General features: G+C 45.8%; 2 protein-coding genes across 5 annotated transcripts in view; both read right to left on the bottom strand.

The window, feature by feature from the left end:
• The window catches only part of BDH1 (3-hydroxybutyrate dehydrogenase 1), a 37,649-nt gene extending 24,742 nt beyond the window's left edge, over positions 1–12,907 (bottom strand). Inside the window, exons 1-4 of one of the 4 annotated variants that reach the window (XM_036243795.1) lie at positions 12,626–12,907; positions 11,895–12,254; positions 11,331–11,549; positions 487–613 (exon numbers count right to left, since the gene is read on the bottom strand). In XM_036243795.1, the coding sequence (XP_036099688.1) occupies positions 487–569 (83 nt within the window). In that variant the 5' untranslated portion in view covers positions 570–613; positions 11,331–11,549; positions 11,895–12,254; positions 12,626–12,907. Of the gene's footprint in view, positions 1–486; positions 614–11,330; positions 11,606–11,894; positions 12,255–12,625 lie in introns of those variants that run through there. The other 3 variants (XM_036243797.1, XM_036243796.1, XM_036243798.1) reach the window with 3 other exon arrangements.
• Positions 9,020–9,298, bottom strand: LOC118617795 (c-Myc-binding protein-like). The gene has a single exon (XM_036243799.1). The coding sequence runs from the start codon at positions 9,296–9,298 to the stop codon at positions 9,020–9,022; it is 279 nt and encodes a 92-aa protein (XP_036099692.1).
• Positions 12,908–26,275: the final 13,368 nt, after the last annotated feature.

Genomic DNA, 26,275 nt, shown 5'->3' with positions numbered 1-26,275 from the left:
GAAGAAGGAGACATGACAACTAAATGCACTGTGGGACCCTGGCTTGTATACTGGACCAGGAAAGGTCCCTTAGTGGGCCACTTGACAGAATTTGAATCAGGTGTGTAGGTTTGTTAATGGCATATGAGTGGTAATTTCCTGTTTCCATGATTGCACTACGGTTTTGCAAGATGTTAACATTTGGGGAAGTTAGGTGAAGAGGATATGGAAACCTTTTGTGCTGTTTTGGCAACTTTTGTATCAGTGTAGTTATTTCAAAATAAAAAGTTGAAAAACCTGATGAAAGATATTCTTCTGTGCCCTGTGTGCCCTGGGAAGGTCTCATTCTGAGGACACCTTTGAGTTTCCCTTGTTGGTCACAGCGGGTACTGGGAGACACCTTGAGAGTCAGGCCGGACTGCCTGCATCATCCATGCATGACGAGCTCTCTCTGCTTTGCCCAGGAAGTACAACCCTCAAGGCCACCTCCACCCTTCAGTTTCTTACCTTGTTCCATTTTCTCTATCAGAGAAACTCGGGGTCTTTCCTGGTAGTTTTGACAGGGGTCTGGAGAGGCGGACAGTCAGCATTGTGGCCACAAGATGTAGAATGATCAGCCTCCTCCTGGCGGGTTCTGAAACACAAAATGCACCCTCAGCATTGCTCTGTTGCCTGCAGAGGCTTAGGCAGGAGTGACCATTTTTCTTCCAGGTTGTGAAAGTCAAACTGAGCCCTGTCTGTTTGACCCATGTCCGACTAGGCAGATCTCTCCCGCACCTTCCTCTCAAGCTGCAGCCTCATGTGTTGGAAAGTGTCAGGAGGATGGGACGTCTAGAAACCTGGGCCTTGCTTCTGGCTGTGCCACCAACTCACTGGGCAAGCCTGGACGAGTCTCACCCATTTGTAGCATGAGGAGGTTGGACCAGACCAGTGATCCTCACACCAGGCTGTGCAGCAACCACAGGGAGACTCAGGGACCTACTGTCTCAGGGATTCCAACTCCACGAGCCTCATTCTCCATCTGTATTCCCCGTATCCAACCAATCATCAACCTGTGTGGCCCAGGACATCAACCTTCATTCTCAATTTGCCCACATGCCTCCTAGGCACCGTTTCCAGCCCCGCACCATGTATCCTTTGACTGAGCTACTCACCTCTCTTTCCAACCCCACCAAACACAGGGACTGGCTCTGAGGCTGAATTCATCAGTAACTCATTACAGCATGAGGACTGGAGTTATCAAATAAGACACACTTTAATCAACCTAAATTAAAACACACACACACAGTCTCTCCCACCACCCTACCACCCCTTCAAGGTTAACTCAACCTTACTGCAACAAGGCCTTGTAGAGTTAGTATCCCAGTAAGGCTACCCAGCACCAGGGCAACTTGTGTATTATTAACTGTGGATCAGAGCGTGGACTGGTTGCCTTCCTGATCAGGTCATTTGTTATGATGACTCCTCTGGCCTCAGGGAAGGAAGGGGAGGCTGGCAGGGGAACCACAGCGGAACACATGTAGCTCTTTTCCTGGTCAACCGTCCCAGCCCCTCCTTTGCACACCTGCCTCTGGTTGGTTTATATACTGTTCCTATCAGCACAAGGTTCTGTCTGGCAGGCAGCTCCTCCCCTGCCTTTTTGTTGTCACCCAAACCTAACTGGGCCAACAGGTCTATAATAAGTTCACTAACTAGCCAACCACTGCAAGTGCACTGCAGGAGGCCGGTGGAGGTTTAATCTGTTTAATCCTCAGGAAAGGAAAACAAACGGGGATCTCCAGGCTCCTGCTTCCCCACTCCTGATCCTACTCACCACACTCCATTGCCAGCACGCAGTCAAATTATGTGACCCCCTTGTCTAAAAGCTTCCTTCCCAGGCCTGTGGGGCCAGCCTCTGCCTGCCCTCCTAACCTGGTCTGGTACGGCTCCCCTATGCTCACTGCACTGTAACCACACCGACCTTCTGGAAGTTTCTTGTGAAGGTCAAGCTCTTTTCTGCCTCAGGACCCTGGCCCTTGTTCTTCCTCAGTCCAGATGACTGAGTCCTTCTGACCCTCAGATTTCACAGAGACTGTCCCCAAGTCCCAATGCAACACACAGAGGTTGTTCTCTATAAGATCACTCTTCGATCCAAAATTATCTTGTTTCACTACTTTATCTTCCCCTTCTAGATCATAAGCATGGTGAGTCAGGCACCTTGTCCATCTAGTTCTCCACTGAATTCTCCCCCACTTCCTTCCCCATGCCTAGAAGAAACCTAGAAACCTGATACCAAAGAGGTACTTAGAGAATCTCTGCTGAGTAGGGATGAGCTGTGTGCTCACAGACCCCCCACCCCCAATCCAGACTGGCCCTCCATGGAAGGCCCATACCAATGATGCCCATTCCAGACTCAGATTCTTTAACTGGGTGACCCCCATCCCACCCAAGCACTGACCAAGCTGGCTGAGCACACACATCTCCACCTCCTCTCACCAGAACTACAGTCTGAGGTCACCACCACTGGATGATTTCAAATCCAGCTGTCTATAATTAAAGCCTTTCCTTCCCTTATGCTCAATACTTGTGGCTTTGAATTTTATTTTCCTTAGAGTCAGCACTATCTAAAAGTGCTGCAGGAGTCAAAATAGCTTAAAGTGCACAAAAGCTCGTCTCTTGAATAATATACTATTCACAGTGTTGTGTCTTATATGCAGAATGGCAGACCTGTAAATCTATTTTTCTTTCCTTAAGTTTCTTAAACATATTGCTATTTTCACTCCAAACACAGTATTGTAGGTAGTGGGATTCCCACATACTCTTCAGAGTTCTTTGCCATCTTAGTGCTTGTACTACTGGGCTTCAGTCTCTGTAAATATTAAGTTCTCAAACTTGAAATGCCACTCACTTGCCTTATGGTTTAGAATCAGAAAGCGTTGTGGGCAGCAGGTGCTGAAGACTCGCAGAGCAACTGTGGGGGTTGGGGAACAGTTTCCTTAACCTTGAGCTTAATTAGCTGCCCCAGGGAGACTTGACACAGGGGTGCTTGAGTACCGGGGACCAAACTGATATATTATTGCAAAAACAAGATGCTCACATATCAATCTGTAATCTGGGAGAAACTATTCTAACACTAGAACACTTGTGTCTGCTCTCAAGAGCAGCCCCTTTCCATTTTCAATGCATAACCCACGGGTAACCTACGGAAAGCACACGGATACAATGTGCAACCTTGCCCTGATGCTGGGCTCCCTTATTGCACTCTGGCGGGACTATCTGGCAGAGGACATAGCTGGTTTCATTCCTGTGGGTCAGGATCAAGGGTGTACCCTGCAAGGAACAGGCATTCCCAGTACTGACATCCTCGGAAGAGGTGGGACATCACCAAGAAACAGGAACATGAGGAGCAGGCCTTAGGTAGGAAAGAGAAGTCACTTGTTTCTGAACAGGAAGTCTGAATGGACCTTGGCACTACCAAGTGGGAAGGGAAGGCCCTGTCCCACTGGGGAGGGCAAACTGGGTTTAGGCAGGAAACCATCCTATGAAGGGACCCCATACTGAGGACCTTAAGACCAGCAAGCTGTGGGAGACTCCAAGGTCTGACAACTGGCAGCCTCTATTCTATTTAGCTGTTTCATTTTGACAGCCTAGTGTTTTAAAAGGCAATGTAACTAGGTAGCTAAGTTATGCTTGAACTCAATACAAACAGTTTTCACTTACTATCTTAAGCCTACCCAGATCTCCTTTGTTAAATGCCTGGATACTATGGGCATTTGAGTTTGAGATCCCTCACTAGATAGAGTATATTATCCTTTGGTTATTTCCCTTCTGATCACTTATTATAGTTTTGTCTAAAAGTTCCAGCTCAACTCAGCTAGGCATGCTAACTGCACATAGAGTTAATGAGGGCTTCCTTGAGGCCATGCAAAAGGGCAACCTGACAAGTTTTAAAGCCCTTATTCAAAAAAGATGCTTGTTATTCCTTGGAAAAATAACTATTCTGGAACAAAAGTCTAAAAGCATTATATAGGAACATCAAATGATATAGCAGACGTTGTTCTCACCACCATTTTATCATAAAGACTGCAGTGACTCTATGTACTTGTGTTTAACAGAGGCCCTAATTAGGCAAACCTAATACAGACACTTGAATTAGTCACCAGATTAGACTTAGGTGATGGCCAGTTCTCCCCAAAGAACACTTCACAAACACTCTCTGCAGTGGTCATCTTTTGGGTGTCTCAGACCTGCCTTTCACTCACATGATTTGGCCTCTTCAACTATAGTTGGACACTGAGACCTCCTCCAGGCCATGAAGTACTGGGTCAGGGAGAGACACCCGACCCAAGATGAACGCATCATTCTGTCCCCTGGCACTGGGAAAGAATGCAAATCAGCCTCTGTGGGGCAGGGATATGTGATCTGGCTGCTGGAGTGGAGAAGAGGGCAGTTATGCTACACAGGGCCTGACACTACAGAAATGGAGATAAGCCAATCTGCAGAGAAAGAGCGGATTCGGGCACAGACAGAGGTGGGGCAGGGGAGAACAGAGCTTCCTTCGGCATGTGGACCCTGACAAAGAAAATACCTGGTGGCTAACTGGGCTCAATTTGAAAAAAAAAACAGAGCCTAGTAGCCATTTCTACACAGGACCCTCTCATGCAAACTGCACTTCAGGGAGAAGCCTGCACTGAAGTACCTCCCTCTGTACTGAGCTGTGCTCTTGCCTTCTGAGCCAGCCCTTATAGAGGAGTTCCTGGAATTCTATCTCAACCAACAGGACTGAGGCTTTCCCTGTCCAGCTGGAGCCACACAGCTATATATCCACATCAGCATCTTCACCAACCAATCAGACCAATCAGGCTCCATTCTGACCAATCAGGGAGGTGCCTTTTGGACCAATCAAACTGGGAGGATTTGGAGTCCTTGCATTAGAGCAGACCAATCAGGGACCAGGGGTTGGAACTTCTGTCTATATAAGTCAGCTCCCCTCTGCTGCTGGAAGTATACTTTCCCTTTCCACTGAAGACTGTGTCTCCCCAGCTAAAGCTGAAATACTGAAATGTTTAGCCAGAGCACAGCAAAGCTGCCTAGCCAGAGAGAGACTAGCCCCAGAGCCATCCCAACCCAGGGCCTCTTAACAACTGTGCTGCTTCATAATTGAGCTGCAACACTATTGAGCTGTTCCACAGCTATGCTGTTCTCACAGCAGTGCTATATCACAGTTGAGCTTGCTCTGAATAACGTTTCTTCCTTCACCCCACCCCTAACTGAGATTTCTGTTGGTAAATTGATGCCAGCCATCAAATGACAGGCAGATCTGCCAGTGAGGCCCTGCTGCCCCCCAGCCCTCCAGCTCTGTACAGCATGCACTATTGTCTTTATTCTCCATGTTGATTAGCAGCTTAAAGTTTGCAGCCAAAACAATACTGGCTAAAACACACCGAAAGCAGGTTCTTTCTCAGATCATTATGATTAATTCTTAAATTTGTTCCATATTCTGAGAATGCCCTAATGTAGATCTTATAATGACAACAGGAACATGGGCCTCCGCCTTGTACTTCTTGATTTGTTGCGGGACCAGGCAGGGTCCTATTACTCAATAGTTGCTAGCTAAAAGTCAGCTCCGAGATGATTTTGTCAGAAGGAACAAATTTTATTGCAAGTCAGCAAGCAAGGACACACCAGGGGTTCACTTCCCAACGAGGCATGTCCCGGAATAAGGGATTAGATTCATCTTTATCCAGGGAAATCATGCATAAACATCAAGGTGAGAGTTGTCTTCCCATGTATAGGTGGGGACATTCCTGCACATGTGCAGTTGGAAAACATGCCTATACATACATCACATATTCAAAAAGGGTGGAAAATCTCTGCCTGAGAGGAGAGTTTGGTATAATAAAGAGAGTATAATGAGAATAGTTCAGGAGGAGGTCAGCAGAGGGTCCTCCAGGCTGCTTTGGCCTGCCTCCAGCCGGATCAGCCCCTGCTCCAGCAAATCATCCTGAGCTTGTACCTGAAAAACAAGTCTGGCAATCTTCAATGTCAGGGATGGAATAGGTATGAAAGAAAGTTTAACTAATTAAGTCTCAGCCTTTCTGTTAAACTCTTAGCAAATTACAGGATATGGTTACACAATTCTTATAACATCTAGGGTGACCTAAGTGGGTTTACTCACCTACCTAAGTAAAGTTATGAATTCTAAATACAAGTAGTCTATGTTAGGCTACTGCAAAACTGTGTACTGTCCTTCTCCAAGAGAAAGTGTTACCAGAGCTCCCAAACGTACCATAATTACAGCTGCCAGATTAAGCAGGCCTTCCATTCCTAGGAAAACAGGGCTGGCCTAGCAATTCAAGTCAAACCACTAAACGATGAAGTCTCAGGCTATGTTCTTGGCCTCTTCTCACTACCATGGCAAGCTCTCATAGCATTAAATATGATTAACATGTTGCCAACCCAAATGTTTATCTCCCACCAGCCTTCTCCTCTGAACTCCAGACTTACATATCCAATTGCTCACCCAACATCTTCACTAAACATAACCTGTCCAGTTTGTGCCATGGTCCCAAGCATCCGCTCCTCTACGTCCTCTTCATTTTTTTTTTATCCTCACCCAAGAATGTTTTTTGTTCCGATAGAGTGGGAGGGAGAGAGAGAGAGAAAGAGAGAGAGATACATCGACGTGAAAGGAACACATCGAATGGCTACCTCCTGCATGACCCAACCAGGGCCGGGGACAAACTGCAACCGAAGTACATGCCCTTAGCGGGAACCAAACCCAGGTCTCTCTGGACCGCAGGCCGATGCTCTAACCGCTGAGCCAAACCAGCCAGGGCTCCTCTTCATTCTTGACTCTCTTTCTAGCACACTCTACAGCCTAGCTGTCAGCAAATCCTGACTCCACCTTCACAATGTATCTAGGATCCTCTGCTACTCTCTCTCTCTCTTTCTCTTTTAAGAATATAGTGTTTTACCATTTACAAGTCTTTCATATACATTCCATTTGACTTTCACAACAACTCTGTGAGACAGGCAGCACAGACATTATTCTTCTCATTTAACACATGAGGAAAGCGACTCTCAGAGCAGTTAATAGATATGCTAAAGTTTCCACAGTTAGTAAATACTTTGTTATCATCAGTCTTTGGAATAAAAATTCGGCACCCAAACTCCCCTCATACTTGCCTTACCCACTTCACAGGGATAATGAGGATAAAATTAATTGAAGGCTAGATAAATAATTTGGGCAGGGGGAGCACTATATAATTATATCCACAAACTATAATTTTCCATAATATACAGCACATTCCCCCCCTCATCCTAGCTTGTGTATGAACCCAGAATTTTATTTATTTTTTACCCTCAACAGAGGAATTTTTGCATTCATCTTCAGATAGAGTGGGAGGGAGGGAGAGAGAAACACTGATGTAAGAGAGACACATCGAGTGGTTACCACCCACATGACCCCAACTGGGGCCGGGGACAAACTGCAACCGAGGTACATGCCCTTAGTGGGAACCGAACCCAGGACTCTCTGGTCTGCGGGCCGGCGCTCTAACCGCTGAGCCAAACCGGCCAGGGCTGGACCCAGAATTTTATATTGCCTCTGTTCTGTGTTCAACTAAGCAACTAAATAAGGCAGGGGAAAGTATGATCCTGTTCAGTTATATAAATTAAAATCAGGGTAACTGCTATTTTAGCAAACTGAAAGTCAACAAGAAAAGTCAACATGAAAATGTGCAAGCAGGATCCACAGAAGAACAGAGCAAACAAGGCAACATTATCATATAGGGCAAAATTGCATTGAAGGAAAACATAGAGTCAGAGTTCAAACTGGCACACACAGGGGTAGCTAATGAAAAGTGCTAGCAAGAGTTATCTGTTTCACATTATATAAACGAGCAAAAGATTAATGGGGAACCCACGCAAAAGCATCTCTGTCAAACAGATCTCTCCAGCTGCCTGTGTTACTGAACTCAAGGGGTTCATCACTTGGGGTGTTCTATTAAGAACAAGACATGGTTGTCATTAGGTAGTTTTATTTACTTGCAGCAAGTAAATATGTACACTCTTTGGTCATTACACATTGATTTCTTCTTTGCAGTTGACTACATTTATCCTGTTGGGTTCTTGTCAAGTTTATGTTGTTTATAGTTGGTCTGCAAAATACTGTGCTACACTTTAACATTCAGTAATAATAATATTTAGTAAGAATGGCCCAGACTTTGAGACCCTGGTCTTATCTAATACCTACAGAGAATATAAACAATATGATCATTTTCTTCTTATTTTTCTTTCTTTCTTTTTTTTTTTTTTTGAGTTCAGCAAAGAAAGAGTTCAGAGCCCAAAACTCAAATTATAAGAGAAAGTTTATTTTGAAAGTTACAGAGGTAGTAGAAGTGAGCCAGCTGGGCTGTGCAGGCTAAGGAAACAACTTACAGAAGCAAAAGGGCCCCTGGGCTTAGGAGAGACAAAGGCAAAAGCAAGGAAGGGGGACAGCGAGGGAAGGGAAAGGCCGCTGGGGCAGGGGGTGCGCTCCTAAGAGGGAGAGCGGACCTCATCATTTTAAATAATAACTATACCTGTGCTCATGTCCTGAACTAACCAAGGAACAGCTCCGTGCCAGCCTTCCCTGGCTAAAATAAACCAGTACCATAATTCCTAGTCAGACTAATAAACAGAATTTTTTTTTCTTTCAGCCCAAAGGGTTTCTCTGAACAAAATGTCTTCTGAGGTGATATATTAGATGGCTGCGTTTAGATTTTTTTTTCAGGATTCACTTTGGATTCTCCTGCTTTTAAGATCAAAAATAAAATTATATTGTTTTTATTGGTGATTGTTACAGCTGCCAGATTAAGCAGGATTAAGCAGATTAAGATTGTTAGTATGTATGTTTATAACAGTTAATGTGTAATAAGTGGATTTAATATAAATTCTATAGCATCTGTTCATAAAAGATTATATACTATACAAACTATTCAAGTCATACAAAACCACTTTTCAGGGTCTATTCAACTGCAAAGAACCCTATTCAGCACCTTTCTCCTCCTGAAGTGGTTCATGCTGAGCAAGCTTTGCTTTGTTTTTTATTTTCTTCTACAACAGCTTCATATTTCTCTTTCATTTCTGCCAATTCTAGGTGAAGCAGTGCTATTTCTAGATTTTCTGGGCTAGTAGCTCCTAAGTGATGCTTTAAAAACTCCAAAGCACTATTAGGTTTCTCTGGTTCTTCATAAAAGGCTACCAATACCTTGGTCAGGATGTCCAGCACCTTCGACTTCTCCAAGTACCTCTGGAACTGCTCACACTTCGAGTCGGTGGCTTTGTAATAGGCCATAATGACAGTGGCAGCTGCATAGCTGGCATCAGAAACTGTGGCTGGTGGGATCTGAGCAGTACTGCCCTCTGCTATCATCTTTGTCTGAATCTTCATCCCTTCTTACCTGGATTACTGCAGCAGCCTCCCAACTGGGCTCCCTGCTTCCATCCTAGCCCCACTTTAGATGTTGCTCAACACTCCCTGCATGATCATGTGAAATAGAAACCAGACCATGTCAGGGGTTTGGGGGACTGGGTGAAAGAGGTACAGGGATTAAGAAATACAAATTGGGCCTGGCTGGTGTGGCTCAGTTGGTCACCAGTTCAATTCCAGGTCCAAGCGGGATGAAGCCAATCGATGTTTCTATCTCTCTCCTTTTCCCTTCCTCAATAAAATCATATTTACAAAAATAAAAAAAAGGAAAAGGATTACAAATTGGAAGTTACAAAACAGTCATGAGGATATAAACTACAGCAGAAGGAATATAGTCAATAATATTATGATAACTATGTATGGTGCCAGGTGGGGGAAACACTTTGCAAAGTATATGCTGTACACATGAAACCAATACAAAATAATATTGAAAGTAAACTGTAATTGAGAAATAAAAAATGCAAAAGAGGATGAAAATGCAAAAAGAGAAAGAAATCAGACCATGTCACTCCTGCACCAAATTCTCACTCACAGTAAAAGCCAAAATCACTGTAGATTGTCTACAAGGCTCTCCATGAGCTAGCTCCCCATGACTTCTCTGACCTCATCACCCTTGTTCACAGTACCTCGGTCACAGCAGATTTCTTGCTGTCCTTGGAATATGACGGGCAAACTCCTGCTTCAGGGCCTTTGCCCTTACTTTTCCCTCTACCTGGAACATTCTTCCTCTCTTATCCACAGGGCTCATCCTCTCCCTTAGTCTTTTACTCAAATGTTTACTCAGTAAGACATCCCTTGGCCACCCCATCAATCCCACCCCGACATCTTCTATCCCCTTTCCCTACTTCTATTTTTTTTTCCCTCCTTGGCAACTTACATTATAACATTATGCATATGCACTTATCTTATTTGTCTTTCAGTCCCATTAGAACGTAAACTATGACACCAAGGGGTTTTGTCTGTTTTGTTTACACTTGCATCTCCAATGCCTAACAGTGCCCTATACACAGTAGGCATATAATATTTGAATGAACTGAAAGAGCTTTCAGCAGAGGAATACCATGATCAGATTCATACTTTAATATGATAACTCTCAGTAGGCTAAAGAGCTATGGTAGTAATCTAGGCCCACAGTGTACAACCATGCAAGTTATGCACTGCACAACTTGAATGAAATGTGAAAAGGTACTCCCTGGAGATACATAAAAGGGCTTCCAGGTCTGGTGGAAACCATGCAGGTAATTAGAAGTGGTCATAGTCTGGCTATGCTTTAAAGGTAGAGCCTACTATGATTTGCTAACAAATTAAATGTAGGATATGAAAGAGAATTAAAGATATTTTCAAGATTTTGGTGCAGATATAAAAAATTACATTAGTCCAACTGATAGATGAAGGAACCATTTAATTCATAAGTGCTTACCACATTTCAGATCAGAGTATACAAGGGGGAAATTCTATCCAAAATCTCCAAATTCTATCTTCAACTACACTTTTCTCATCTATTCATTATACCATTTGTTACACCATCCCTCAACAAGCCCTGTACTTCCCAATTTCCAGGCCTTGCTCATCCCATACCAAATCTGACTTCTTCACCTGACCCCCTAAATAAAAAAATCAATCTCTCCCCAAATTTGCATTTCACTCCTTAATTTTGTGCCTCTGTAACAGTACTTACCTAGGAAGGGTAATGTGTAATATTAGAAATACTTCTGTTTACAACCATTCACAGCCCCCATCTAACCACCATTCCCCACCTGGACTGTGAGTGCTCCACAGATAGGACCAATGTGTAGTATCACTGATTTCTGGTTCCTCCAAAATATCTACTCTGGTGCTTGACAGAAAGCAGACGCTCTAGAAAAGTGTATTGGGAGATAATATGAAGGCTACACACATTTCAAACGTCAGCTTCCTCGCCTGCCGGGAGTTATGCCCTATGCAGGGACGGGATCCAACGCTTGGGTAGAAAGTACATTTGCTGCGTCATAAAGGATCTCGGCAGCAGGAGGCTTGCGGGCGGCCCTCCATGGTGAAACATGTGCCTCTGCATCACCTCGCAGGGTTAGACGGTGACTCCTCATCAGCTGACTATGTTCAGATTTTGGCTGACCGGCTGGAAAAAACCACGCAGAGCTCAACAACGCGCGCAGCCACATCCCTCCCCCAGCAGTGACGTGCACCCCAGGTTTGCAGACCACCCCAGCCCCTGCAGTCTCAGGCTCTCTCCAGCCAGCCTGCAGCAGAGCTCACACCCCGGAGACGCGCATGCGCCGCCGCAGGCCCGCGGCGCAGCCAATCTCAGGGCCGCCTTCCCTTCCCGCCGGGCTGTGGCTCCGAGCCGCGGGGGCTCGGCCGGAGCCGCGTTCCCATTGGCTGAAGTGGCACCGCCCAGACAAAGCCCCACTGTACTCGCGCCCATGCGCCCCCTTGGCTTCGGGCCCCACCGCCACACCAGCACCCCAGTATCCTCAGCCTGCTACCGCGGCGCCTCCACCTTGCTCGGTCCTCCTCCTGCCTCGGTCCTGTGCCCCGTCCGATACTCTAGCAACCGCCGGCTTGGCTAGTGCTCAAGGCAGCTGGACCGGCGGCCGGACCTCTGTCTAGCATCCTTCCAGAGGGCGCAGCAGGAAGAAGGGAGCGTGTCCCTGTTCGGGAGAATAGAACCTCCTGGAGGACCCGGGAGGATGAGGAGGGTTGCCGGAAAGAACAGAGGAGATACGGTGGAGAAGGGGGCAGTGTCCAAAGCGCGGGGCTGGAAGGCAGGACTACAATGTGACCTTGGGCCGCTTCCTTTCCTTCTCGGGGTCAGGATCCCCTTCTGTAAAATGAAGCAGCAGGGAAGGATGAGTCCCAAGGGTTTCACCTGGGAGCCTCGGGCCGCTTGTTCAACCTGGGCCTCCTGCAGAGCACCTTAGTCCTAGTAACACCGGGCGAGGCTCCCACAAGGCGGGCAGAAGGCCCGGGAGGGCGGCAGGTGAGGACTATCTGAGGCTGAGACGAGTTCGGGCAGGATCGGACCACCTTCCTACCTTTACTCTGCCGCTGCCGCAGGGCCCGGCCTAGAAGACTTCGTTCCCCGTTCCCCACCCGCAACCGGCGACCCGGCCAAGGGGCCGCGCAAGGCCAAACCAAGCAGAGGGCGCCGGCACACCCCACCCCAGCGGCAGAGATGCGGACCCCTGCTCTTACCCCAAACCAATGTGCAGGGACCCTGGCTGTGGGGAGCTCAACTGATGAGCTCGCCTTAATCCGGGGCTTCACAGGTATCCGCGCTGCTGGCTTTGCAGACCGACTGGGGGCGCTGTCGCCGTTTTCTTCTCGAAGGCCCTCTACCGGCTCGCACTCGTGCGGCCTCAGCTACCCGGATGCGCCTGTACACCTCGGGTTCCCACGTTCCGGCTGCGCAGGCGGGTCCAGACCGCGGGTGTCGCCAGGGCGGGGAATGCTCCCGCGCCACCTCCTTGGCGCTGGGGCATCTGGCCAATGCCTGCACCGGCAGAGTTCCCCTAGTCGTTAAGCGCCCAACTGCCTGTCCTCCTCGCTAGGCGCCCCCTGCTGCCAGTCCATCTCCGACCTAAACCGGCCTCAGATCTCACCGCCGCCCCCCTCCTGGAGCCCATGGGTGCTGCTTCAGGAAGTGAGGAAACCCTGGGGAGGAAGAGGCTCCTTCCAGGTCCTATGTGTTTGCTGTCTTTAGAGCTCACCAGGGTTGGTTGGGTGGTTTATAAACTTATCTTTTGATCAGACGAAATTTATTTAAAGATTTGTTTCCATGGGTCTTTAGCAACAGTTGAATAGCACAGTTTCCTAGAGTTTCAACAGAACGACGTTAGAGGACAGTCAGCACGGATCAGGCTGCCCCACCCCGGCCAAGTTCCAGAATAAGAAACACTGTGAGGCCCTGGTGGGTTTGGCTCAGCGATTAGAGACTGGGCCTGCAGACCAATGAGTTGCGGATTCCATTCCGGTCAAGGGCACGTACCTGGGCTGCGATTTGTCCTGGCCCTGGCCTGGGTCCTGCAGGAGGCAGGCAGTCTATGTGTCTCTCTCACATTGATGTTTCTCTCCCTCCCTCCCACTCTATCTAAAGATAAATGGAAAATGTGCTCAGGTGAGGATTTAAAAAAAAACAGTGTGGGACTCAGGTCACTCTCAACACATCCTGTGCCCAAATTATGTCTGCTTCTTACTCCTCCCCTCACTCCCACCCCTTTCCTCCATAAAAGCAATTCCTCTGCCTGGATAAAAAGTCTCAGGCCAGGGTCTTAGGTGCTTAGCATATTTATCTCATTTCAACACCAAGAGGTTTGGGAGAGAAAGAGCCCTCAGTCCTTGTGTTCAAAGAGGGAAATGAGATACGTAGATAAGCTAAATGAATCATTAGAAGTTTCCTGTAAATCTTCTAAAGAAGGGGTATGTCAGTGTAGTGGAGATCTGGCAGGGGTTCAGGACAGGCTTTGTAAAAGACGTAGCGTCCCAAAAGACTCAGTTGTAATGAAACACCTTCAGACGATTCCCCCTGCCCAGAAAGCTGCAGTGTTTGCTTCTATCCCTGTATCAGCTAGTTGCCTCCCAGCTCATGACCTTTTTGAGTCTCAGCTCAATCTAGTCATTGCATCATCTTCCTGGGCCCCAGCCTTCCCATGCTAAATCTGGCCATGCCCCATCTCTGAATGCTCCTGGTCTTCTCTGCCCTCAGTATTAAGCATTGAATGCCAGATGAATGCAGTGAAATCCTGCCTAGAGCCAGCCACCTGGAAGCCCTCCAGGAGCCCACCCACGTGTGCAGTGCTCTGGGTTGAGTTCTGCTGGGGGATAGAGAATAATAACACCATCTACTACTATCCCAAACCCACAGGTCTTCTGCTTGTCTTGATGCAATTAAATTTTCTTTTAAAAACAATTTTTTTTTTTTTGCAAGAAATCTTACCCTTAACCTGCAGAATTTTAGAAGTACCAAATGGCTTTTTCTAGAACTAACAGTGAAGGAAAGAAAAGGCCCAATGTATTTTTCTAAAACAAGACTGTGGTGCTCAGAATCTAGTGTGCTAAAAAGAGCCCGTGGTCTTCACTTGACTGTAATACTGAATTCTGCCAATAATGAGAACTGGAGGCCCAATGTTTTCCCTGAAGTGAATGATTAAGGAAAACAAGTGCTGGGACCTTAAGGGAAAAAGAGGGGTGGTATTAGCACCTGCATCCCCACTGCCTTTCTGTCTCTTGACTCTAATAGATTTAATTAAAATGTTTAAGCCACAGAGTAGGGCGTCGTAGACTGGAAATTTAAACAAAGTTATTTTGAAATAATTGGGATCGTTAAAAAGGGGAGAATATAGGGAGATAAAAAACAACTGTGTTCCCACCTCTGTTCACTCCACCCCAAACTATAGCAGCCCTTCCTTCAGTTGACACGGATTGAGCCCTTACTATATCCCAGGCATTGGGCTTTATTCTTGGAATGCTATGATAACCCAGTGCAGTTTCCTGTCTTCAGTAACACAACTGGGCAGTTGTACCAGATACTAGACCAGGTGCCTCGTGTGCTTTATTTCTTTTTTTTTTTTTCCTCACCCAAGGACATTTTTCCATTTTTTGTTCAGGTAGAGTGGGAGGGAGAGAGAGGAACAGAGAGAGAGAGAGAAACATCAATGTGAAAGGAACACATCGAGTGGCTGCCACCCGCACAACCGACCAGGGCCGGGGACAAACTGCAACCGAGGTACATGCCCTTAGCGGGAACCGAACCCGGGTCTCTCCGGACCGCAGGCCGACGCTCTAACCGCTGAGCCAAACCGGCCAGGGCTCGTGTGCTTTATTTCACTTAATCTCTGCAACAGTCCTAAAAGCGGCCTCTAAAAGCAGCTCAAGGTTACATCCCCACTTTGCAGCTGAAGAAGTTGAGGCCTTGAGAGGTTAAATAACTAGCCCACAGCAACACAGCTAGGAGGTGGCAGAGACAGATCCCACCCAAGTCTGTCCCACTACAAAGACTTTTAAAGCACACCACCAATTGTCCTAAGGTTCTTGCTTTGAAAGACAATGATAATAAAGCTATTTGGAGTACAGAATTTGTCTTAACCATTTGGGCATTGTTTCTGTGAGTAATCTAACAGAAGCTGGAATTACTTGGAAAATACATGGAAACTTCTTTCAATGAGGACAATAAAGATGCCATGATCTGATGCCCTCAATTAGGAAAAATATTTATAGGTTCTAGTTGATCATATACACTTTGAAAGAAAAAAATTATGGGACAAGATTCTTAACCCTCAAATCTGATTTAATTTTCTGAACTTCGAATTCTATTTTTTCAAATATGTAATATGTTACAATAAACTTTTCAAAATCAGGATAAAAACCATATGCTTATCTAATATATTTTCAATTTTTTTCCAATGAATGTGTATTATTTCTATTTTCTGCATATTGCACCAGAAATAGAGCCTGCTATTTCAAAAGGGAAATTGAATTGCAAAGCTGCTGCCTCTTGTTTTGGGTTGCCAGCTCTTTCCAAAGGCCTATTTGCCCCTCACCAACCCCCTCCTCTCATACCAGGCCCTTCCCAAGACTTGAAGGTTTTCCTTCTGCTGATAGTTCTCACGCTCAGTATTCTCTCACCTTCGTGGGCACGTAGCAAGGCTCCCTCAGCACTATCAGCACGTAGGATCCTCTTCCAGCAGGTTACAAGCCAGGTACACCTGGAATCCTCTTAATCCTCAGTTAATAGAGGGTAAAAGACACCCCAGGAGACCTCTTCCAGGCTTTATGTGTATTACTTCAATGCTTGTCTTTACCTGGGAATACTAACCAAAGCTAACTAGTGATACAGTACAATATTTGGAGTTCTGGATGTTTGTGTGTTTGTCACTGAGGCAAAGTTCAGCTTTGTAACTGTTTGTTTTAAGCTTAAAATGTCTGTGAGTTTGGCCCTCTGACAAGCAGAGGGTCAAAAGCAGGTGCTATTACTTGGGCCACTTAAGAAAAAATGATGCCAAAGGGCAGCTCCAGCCAACTCCATCTTGAGCTTTCCCTGCCAGGAATGTGTGTGCATCAATGAGCACAGGGACTGGCCTGGGCAGAATGAGAGGGCCCTGAGCACGATGCAGAATCAGGACCTGAGGAAAATTCCAAGATGGCCAAGTGACTTGCGATAGGCTGTTTCAAGAAGGTGGGGCCAAGACATACCCCTTGAACATCACAGTGGAGATAAGGAGAAATATATCTGGAATACAGCTCCCTTAGAGCATCTCTTAATATTACCATGCCTTGTGGTTAAAGTCAGTGGAAAATTACAACCGAATTCAGGCACTAATGGACTACTAATGGCCCAGGCCCTTCATGAATGAAGGTTTGTGTCACCCCACTAGGTAAAGAACCATGACCAACGGAGGGCAAAAGGAATATGGAATGGGCCCTGGCCAGTTTGGCTCAGCGGTTAGAGCGTCGGCCTGCGGTCCGGAGAGACCCGGGTTCAGTTCCCGCTAAGGGCACGTACTTCGGTTGCAGTTTGTCCCCGGCCCTGGTTGGTCGTGCGGGTGGCAGCCACTCGATGTGTCCCTTCACGTCGATGTTTCTCTCTCTCTCTCTCTCCCTTCCTCTCTTTCCCTCCCACTCTATCTGTATAAAAAATGAAAAAATATCCTCGGGTGAGGATTAAAAAAAAAAAATATGGAATGGGCAGTCGGAAAAGGTAATTATAAATACCTGCTACAACCATGTGACCAGTTACAGAAACAAGGATTGTACTTGTGAGTATTTCTTCGTTATTTGGGGGGGGGAAGAGGGTGATATCTTTGTTCTCTTCTCTTATTCCCTTATCATGTAATATAAGATGTTTTGACTTTATATTATATATATCATAGAATTGTTAACTTTACATAATAGTTAAATTATGGGATATCAAGAAGAGTAAACCCCACAAGGCCTTTGGCTTCTCTTCCATGGAAAGGGTTAGTGCATTTTCAGTTGTATACAGGATAGTTGTATCATGTTAGGTGGAATTATCATATTTTCATTATCTTTATTTGGAGGTTAAGTATGGTTAAGCTGATGTGTATGGGTGCCAAATTGACAAGGAGTGGAGTGCGATGGTTAAGTTTGTAAATCAACTTGGTTAAACCACAGTGCTCAGATATTTAGTAAAACATTCTGAATGCTTCCTTGAAGGTGTTTTTGAATGCGATTAACATTTAAATTGGTGGACTTTGAGTAAAGCAGATTACCTCCATAATGTGGGTGGGCCTCATCCAACCAATTAAAGGTTTTAAAAGAAAAAGACTGACCTCCCCAGAAGGAGAGGGAATTCTGCCAGCAGGCCACCTTTGGACTTGAACTGCAACTCTTCCCTGGGTCTCTACCCTGCCAGCCTGCAGATTTTGGATTTGTAAAACCTCTACAATTGTATCAGCCAATTCCTTAAATCTTCCTCCCACCCCCACCCCTCTCTTTCCTTTCCTCGCTCTGTAATCCTTGGGTGAAGATTACCCCCCAAAAAATGTTGATGTGAGATAATTATTTTGCAAACTGGCAAGAGTAATAAACAACCATTCAACCTGATTTTTTTAGTGCTAATGCCTAGGTACCACACCCCGAGATTCTGATTTAACTGGTCCAGGGTGTGGCCTGATGATCAGAAATTTTAAAACTCCCCGTGTGATTCTTAAGGCTGAGAACCAGTGTTCTAGAGGAAAGACACTTCTGTTCTTGATTCTCTTTACTTTCTCCATCTGTTACTCTCCCCTCAGTTCTTAAGAGTCTGTTCCCCTCACTATTGGCCAAGGCAGCTTGTGCCAGAGCTCAGATGGGTTGGGTTGTGCTGACTGGTCAAGTCATGGGGTGGAAGTCAGTTCTCCAGGGTGAGCCCTCCTTTCTGCCCAGCATCGCAGGAACTCAGACCCACCCTCCCAGGCTTCAGCCTCTCCTGTCTCTCAGAGTAAATTCCCATTCTCTTGGCAGCCTGTTGCATACAAAATAAAGCTTGGGGAAGAGTGCCTTGAGTAGTCCAGAAGCTCCCTTGGGAAGAAAGATGCAGAATAGGACAATTTGAGGTCCGCACAGCCAGAAAATTATTTTCATTTCCTTTTTAGTTTACAACCAGTCAAGAACAGCCCTCCATGGGGAGGGTTAAGGGTTCTTTCCTCTTTGATAAATCTGCAACCACAACACTGGTCTGTTGGAATGACGGGGTAAAAATAGCAGATAAAACTCTTAGGCTCATTATGCCTTGAAAGTGAATCAATATTCTTTCAGGCTCATAAATTATTTCTGCTGAGGCCCATTTGGAAATGTGAAAAGCTCTTTGTAGAAGGGAGTAGCAGTTTCTACAGAGTTCTGCATTCTGGACTGTAACAGCTTTCCCTTCCTGGAGACCTAATGACCCTTAAAACATAAATGGGATCCTTTCTAGTTTATTCCAACTGGAAATCAGCCAAATATATCAGAGGCTAAAGAAAAAAGTGTTGTTGTTGTTTTTTCTTTAAAACTAAACTGAACTGGGCCATCAGATTGTAGTGCTCTTGAACCTGGCACATATGGAGTGCTCAATAACGGTAGTTTGATTATCCAAAGGTGGTAAACTGTCAAACAAAGGTCAAGCCACTTCTTCACTTTTGAGCAAGTCCCAGGTGCACGGGGCACAGGAATGGTTATTAGGAGTTTGGCAAGGGCAGCCTAGCTGGTGGGTGGGGGGAAACAGTGAGGGGAGAATTGCATGAGTTTGCTTCTCTCCTCTCTTTGAAGTCAGCCTGGAGCAGTGGTCCTCAAGCCATAGTGTGCCACAGAATCACCCCCAGTTTCTGTGGGCTGGGGTGGGGACTGAGAATTTGCATATCTAATAAGTTTCTGGGAGATGCTGATGTTGCTGGTCTGGGGCCACACTTTGAGACCCACGGGCCTGGAGAAAAAGTCGAAAAGGAGGTTGTGCTATGATACTGGAAAACCCACTGCTGGAACTAGCCCCAAGGGCCTGTGCCCCTGGAAACCAGCCTGGGAGCAGCCTTTTTCTTAACTTGCAAAGAAAAACAAAAACCACAAAAGATGCCTTATTCTTTTCACCTGGAAGTGATTCACAAAAACACCACGAAACAATTTTTACTTTGCTGCAAGAAAATTATGTTAATAATATTTTTTGATGATGATGACTTAAAACACCATTTCTAGCTTCTGCATCTAGCTGCCACATCCATTACAGTCCAAGGTCTCTGAATTCCTTTCTACATCATCTTCCTGCCCCCCTTTAGCCCCAGCCCCGACAGGCGGCCTGACAGAATCTCAGCATGTCTTGATGAACAGCCATTTGAGATTCTATTAGCATTTAGGGTTAAAGAGGAGTTTTATCCCCAGTCTTGCCACCAACTAGCCTTGTCACTTTGTCTCCCTCTCTCGATCTCTATCCCTAGGTTTCCCTGTCAATAAAAGGACAGTTTTGGATAATAATGATAATAAGAATAAAAATGACAATGTTTTGATATTTATAGTTACTTGGCACACATATCTCAGTTAATCCTTGTGAATTAATTTTTATTCCCTCCCCATTTGTCACAGACAGAATGAGAATTGGAAAAGCACAGTCATTTTTGAGAACCAATATTTTTTAAATGGCCACATAGAAAATTCTGTGAAAACTACCACTGAAGACATACACAGTCCCTTATATAACAATTTATGTGGAAAATTCCTCCTAAAATTTAGTGCCTGATAAATATGTTCCTCCAGATGATGTAATCTGCATTGTTCTACAAGACAGAGGAACTTCCGAACGCTTCGTGTTTCCCTTTGGTTCCAGCAGCCAGGAAGCTTAGATTACGCCAAGATTTTAATCATCTAAATTTCACATTCCTGATAACATTATCTCTCACATCCTCCAAATCTTTATGTCTAAATGTTTTCTTACATAAATTATCTGTGATTAGGGTGACAGTGTAATTGACTATCTAAATGGGACCTTTTTCAGAGAGAAAGGGACCGCCATTAATAATTGTGCCAGTGTAACGATATAAACCAGGATGGTTCCAGGCCAACCTGGATGGGCAGTCCTCCCAAGTGTAATTGGAAATACACTTGGTGAAAATTATATACAAATAACACTCAATTTGACCATGTAGTTGCAGCAGTTTGGGGTCTGATTAAACTCAATAAAGTCACTTAGAGCTGAAGATAGGTTACAATTCATAGAAAATAACAGCAACAGAAAAGATTCTGAATGTATTTGCAAGTCTGGAAAGGAAAGGGTATAGTACTGACGGTGCATCTTTTACCACTTCATTTCCATGTCCTGTGGCCCTCGGCAGCTACAAAATTCCTTATAGGAAGGGCTTAGCAAGGCAACCTGCTTAGAAGGGAAAGAAGGGGCAGGGCTTTGATCTAAACTGTGTAGCATTTTACTGAAGAATGAAAAAAATGTGGATTGCCCCACTCAAAGAATGGGGTTGTATTGGTAAAGATGGTGGGGCCCTGAAAAGTCACAGTCACCATGCAGTCCTGCTGCCTGACGTCCTCACAGGGCATGTCACCCAACATCTGCCTGCTCACACACTGCTAAGGGCTTCCCTCCCCGCCCCTTGCAGAAAACAGAACTCATCTATTGGTCATTGCAGGACATGAAGACACAGGTGGAGGCCACCCCAAGGTTGGTGCTTTCAACGGACAACTGGGTGCCCTTGTTCATATCAGACACACTTCTTGATGCCTTTCCCACCATTTCTCTTTTCAGTCACAGAAGCAGGTGAGCTTGTTGTGGCCAGGTGAGTCAAGTGTGTGGGGTGGCTGAGTTTTTGGTATTACCACAGAGGAGGGTCAGAGACAGATGTGGTCGGTCAGTGGCAGGCCTAAGAGGCCAAGTGTGCACGGTGGGGCTTCGAGTCCCCTCAGCCTCTCCTCCCACCTCTCTGCCACACCCAATTAAGCCCCGCCCCTCGCATGCCAGCCAGATCCCCGGGGCCTCACCTAGGCTGGAGGAAGCCTCCCCGTCTCTTCCAAGAATGAACACTAGAGGGCGCTCTTCTCCAACGTCAGGCAAGGTGCATGGAAGGAAAAGCTTCAGATTCTGCTTAAGGGGCATTGGGGGAGGCGGGCCAAGTGGCTCTGATCAGAGTTGGCAGCCCCTAGCGGGCCCTCTTGAAGGCGCTGCTCGGGACAGACAAGGAGCTGAGCCCACCAAGCCCCTGAGGAGAGGTGGCACTGGGCGGAACGGTGAGGTGTGAGTGGATGAGGGAGGACCTTTTGACGCTGTGCTCTTTGGAAGGCAGCTGTGCTCACCACTATACCAGCAACGCCAACTGATGCTGTGCTCTTTGGAGAGTCAGTGCCATGGGATCTGAGGAGCTGCCTGGTGGCCAGGCTGGGAAAGACTTAATGCAAGTAGACATTCTTTCCACAGGGCATGAAACCTCCGGGAGCGACAACTCCCCGTGCAGCCTGGAGAACACAGGAGGTTCCCACATCCGTTTTTATTTGTTTTATTAGTCTCTGCAGATATGGACACTGTGAGGGAGGCCCCGGTGTCCCATGAGAGCCATCTTGGGCCAGGGCCCACAGGAAGGCCCCCAGCCTGGCTTCCTGTGGTTCTCTCTCCCTTGTGTTCTTCTTGGCCAACATTTTTGCACGGAGGCCTGGTTTTTAGAGTGGCTTCCAAAAGGCAATTCTATAATCTTTAGTTTTCTGGTCACAACCTGTTTTCAGGTGGAAGCCAGAAGGGCTTGTTCTGCATTCAGGTGAGAACACAGAGGTTTAGGGAAGTTAAATACCTTGCTAAGACCCGACTAGGACCCTGGGCCTGCTCACTCCGAGGCTCCACTCCCACACTGCATCTGGCTGCCTCTTCTCAAAGGAGAGCTACTTGCCTTCCTCAGCAAAAGACACAGTTAAAAAGAAAGCTGTGCCTGGGCTGAAAAGTTTCAACTGGGCGAGGGCTTCAAAACAGAACAAGAACAGGCAGAAGTGAGCATTGCCTGTGAGCCTGGTACACCGCCCCTCGGTCACGGAGGCAGTGCGACATCCATGAGCTTGACTGGGCCTTTGGGATGGCAAACAGCTGGGCTGCTTGCCTCTGTAGCACCTTTTCTTCATCCAGACCAAACAGCAGACCTCAGCTGGGGCTGCCTGGGCACCACCGGCGCTCCGTGTGTCCCAAGCGGAGTGCAGCCCTTGGTGTCTTCAGTTGGAGAACAGAGAGGAAGGTTCCACATAAAGCCCAAGGTACCCGGCAGGTCCACAAGTATGGCACGTTGCAGCCCTCCCACTCCCCATTGGGAGGAATAGCGCAACCATTGCCCAACTGTAAGGTCCTCCCTTGACAGACTGTCCAAGCTGGGCATTCCCAAGGACTACGTGCTGATGCTGTCACACACAGTGACAGTCTATGTCATGGCAGAACCAAAGAGTTTAATGAAAATGCTGGATTTAATCACCCAGCTGAGCACCAGCTCTCTCTACAGCTGGAGTATGAGCATCTTGAGGACAAAAACCATGATTCACCCTAGATGACTGTGACCCCATGAACCTGAACATAAGGAGTATGATGGATGGTTTAGGAAGTACTTGTCCAATCAGATAGATTTCTTCCTCACAGCTTTAAGACTTGGCTACTGCTCTTGGGCGAAATTGTTTTGCTGGAACACAGGGAGGGTCCTTGGATATAACAAGTCAATATTTTGAAACACAATAGCCATTTAAAGGTATCTGGGTTTTTTTGTTTATTTGTTTTAATAAACTCCCAAAGAAAGGACCTTTCATGAGTACAAGTTGTTGCTATATTTCTCCTCTGTTTCTCTCTCAAAAACCAATATTTTCCCCCAAGACAATTTCTTCTGTGTGTTTCACCACCACTGAAAAGCCAGATTATGCCATGAGAATAGGCTGTTATTTAACATTTAATGATCTTTAAGATCAACTTTAAAGTGTCAGGGAAAAAGAATAGGATAAAATATTCCTGAAATTTTTATGTATTTCCCTTGCTGTCGGTGAACTCAAACTATATGACAAAGTTTGAGTAAACAAAACAATATGGTATTAGCATAAAAATAGACATATAGACAAAGGGAACAGAATAGGAAGCCCGGCAATAAACCCATGCATATGCGTCCCACTAATCTTTGACAAGAACACCAAGAATACACAATGGGGAAAGGACAGTCTCTACAATAAGTGGTGTTGGAAAAACTGGATATTCACATGCAAAACAATAAAACTGGAACCTTATCTTAAACCTTACACAAAATTCCACTTGAAATTGATTAAAGACTTAAATGTGGGCCTATTTCTGGATTCTACACTCAGTTTCACTGATCAATGTGTCTGATCTTTCACCAATACCACACTGTCTTGGTTATGGTGCCTATATAGTAAATCTTGAAGTTGGATAGTGTCCATCTTCTGACTTTGTTCTTCAATTCTGTGTTGGCCACCCAGGTATGGGTAGGATTTGATAGGCAGAAATGGAGGTGAGAGCACTCAGGAGAGGAAACTGAACAAAGGTTTGATAGAGGAAAGGGGAGAAACATCTTGAGGACCAGTGAGTAGTTCCAGCTGTCTGCACCCTAGTTTTATCAATGTAGTTATGGCTGTGTTTTCTAGAAAGTAGATACTTCCAACCACAGATGGAATGTTCTTCCCCATGGGGATTGTGAGCACCCAGCCTAGGAAGGAATAGGGAGACCCTAGGAGAGCTTGTGGCCTGGCTGTCGGGGCATTTTGCCAGCCATGGAATTCAGGAGCCTGGATTTAATATCATGAACTTTTGTTGATAACATGTCTACCTTTCAGCCTGATGTAAAGACAGATTGAGAAACCTCCCCAGGATTTTCTATGGCTCTGCCATTTTGGGGCTCTGCCATTTTAGGGCTCTGCCATTTTGGGGCTCTGCCATTTCGGGCCTCATGATGTGGTACAATTCACTTCCCCCTCTGTGCCTCAGCCCCTTCTTTACAGTGGGATGACCACGGGTGCCTTCTCAGCCTCTCAGGGAAGATATTAGGAGCAATTAGGTAATGTATATGCAAGCACTTAGTACACTGTGAATCACTACACAAATGTAAAGGATTAGGAACCTGAAGGAGGTGATCCTGGAAGGAAAGGGGCTGTCAGATCTGCAGTGTATAGTCAGTCATCACATTTCACTTGTCTGCTCCCTTCCCAGGTAGCAGGGCCTGCATTCCTCAGTTGGTCTGCATAATTTATTAGGAGCCTCAGTGAGGAGGTTCCATCTACAGACCCAGAGCCAGCCCTGCCCTCGATTTACCTTCATTAATTTGTAGGTTCCTCAAAGGCGAAGGACCTGTTCTTTTTTTGTATGCCCATAGTGCCCAGCACAGTGTCTTGCTTATCGGAGACATTCAAGGAGTACAATTTTGGCTTTTAAAAAGCAGAACCTATTGGGGGAGATCTTGCTTAATAGGCATGTACATGATCAAACCAGCTGACCACAGCTTAGAGTGGATCAGATGGCATAACAGTAAATGTGCCATGTCTAGTGAAGGAGAAGCACACGTTCCATGACTCAGCCTTCCAGCCACCGCTACTGCCTAGAGAAACTCCTACATGGTCTCAAGGAGTCAAGTTCAAGAGTGTTCACTGCAATGTTGTCAGGGGAAAACAGAAACAATCTAAATGCCCATCAACAGGAGTATGAATAAACACTAGAAAATTCAGTGGATTGCTAAATAGTTAAATAAATCAATATAGCTAAATCTCAAAAACTTAAATGATAGAAAATTGTATACAGGGTCACAATTTGTGTGGTTTAAAACATGCAAAATAATGTTATCTATTTTCTGATTCATACATTTAACTATATAAAAACATGCATGGGAAGATAAACACCAAGCTCATGCTAGTGGCTTCTCCAGGGGAGAGAGGGGAGGAAGTGTGAAGGGGTATCTAGGGGCTTCGATTATAGCTGTAATGTCTAAATCAATTGTAGCTTAAAACGTGACTTTAAAAGTCTGAAGCAAATGTGTCATATTAGATTGTGAAAGCAGAAGGGTGGGTTCTTAGGTGGTTATTTTATTCAGTACTTTTTATGTACCTGATACATTTCATAATTTGAAATGCCCTTTGTCAACAAGGGAGGGGGATGGAGCTTTAAATGAAGCTTAGGCTGTAATAATAAAAACAGTGTGACCCTGGCCCATGTGGTTAGAGCATCCTCCCTGTGCACAGAAGGGTTGCAGGTTTCATTCCTGGTCAGGGCACATACCCAGGTTGCAGGTTTGATCCCCAGTTGGGGCTTATACTAAAGCAGCTGGACGATGTTCCTTTCTTACATCAATGTTCTCTCTCTCTCCCCTCTTTTCCTCTCTGTCTAGAATCAATGGAAAACATATCCTTGGGTAAGGATTAGAATAATAACAATAATAATATAATATCATATAATAATAAAAAAATAAAAATAGTGTTTCCCAGACAAGAAAAGTGATCAGTCTCTCAGCTGTGCTGGGTGGTGACACCACACTCCCCAGGGGGCGCCTGACAAATTGGAGCCCAAGGGAGTAGCGAAAGGTGGGTGCTGAAGGACTCAGAAACCATCTCATTAGAGGAAAGTTAAAGGAATAGGAAACATTTAACTTGGAAGAGAGAGGACTCTGAGGGGCATATAACCACAGCTTTCAATGATCTCAAGTTGGGCAGGAAACAGACATAATCCATGTGATCCCATAAAAGGAGGTAGGATAGAAGCTGATGAAAGAGGAGGCTGATTCAAGTCACCCTCAGAGTTACAGCTGTTGAACACTGGACCCTGACTGCTGGGTGACCTCTGAGCACCCTCTCCAGCTCCAGATAGGAAAGAAGAGCTGGTCTTCTGAGCTTTGGGGATGCTGCAGGGAGGATCGTTGCCCTGGGTCA

This window comes from Molossus molossus, unplaced genomic scaffold (genome assembly GCF_014108415.1).
Source record: "Molossus molossus isolate mMolMol1 unplaced genomic scaffold, mMolMol1.p scaffold_m16_p_5, whole genome shotgun sequence".
NCBI lineage: Eukaryota > Metazoa > Chordata > Mammalia > Chiroptera > Molossidae > Molossus > Molossus molossus.
The sequence above is the reverse complement of the archived record's forward strand: the minus strand, read 5'-3'. Positions and strand labels throughout refer to the sequence as shown.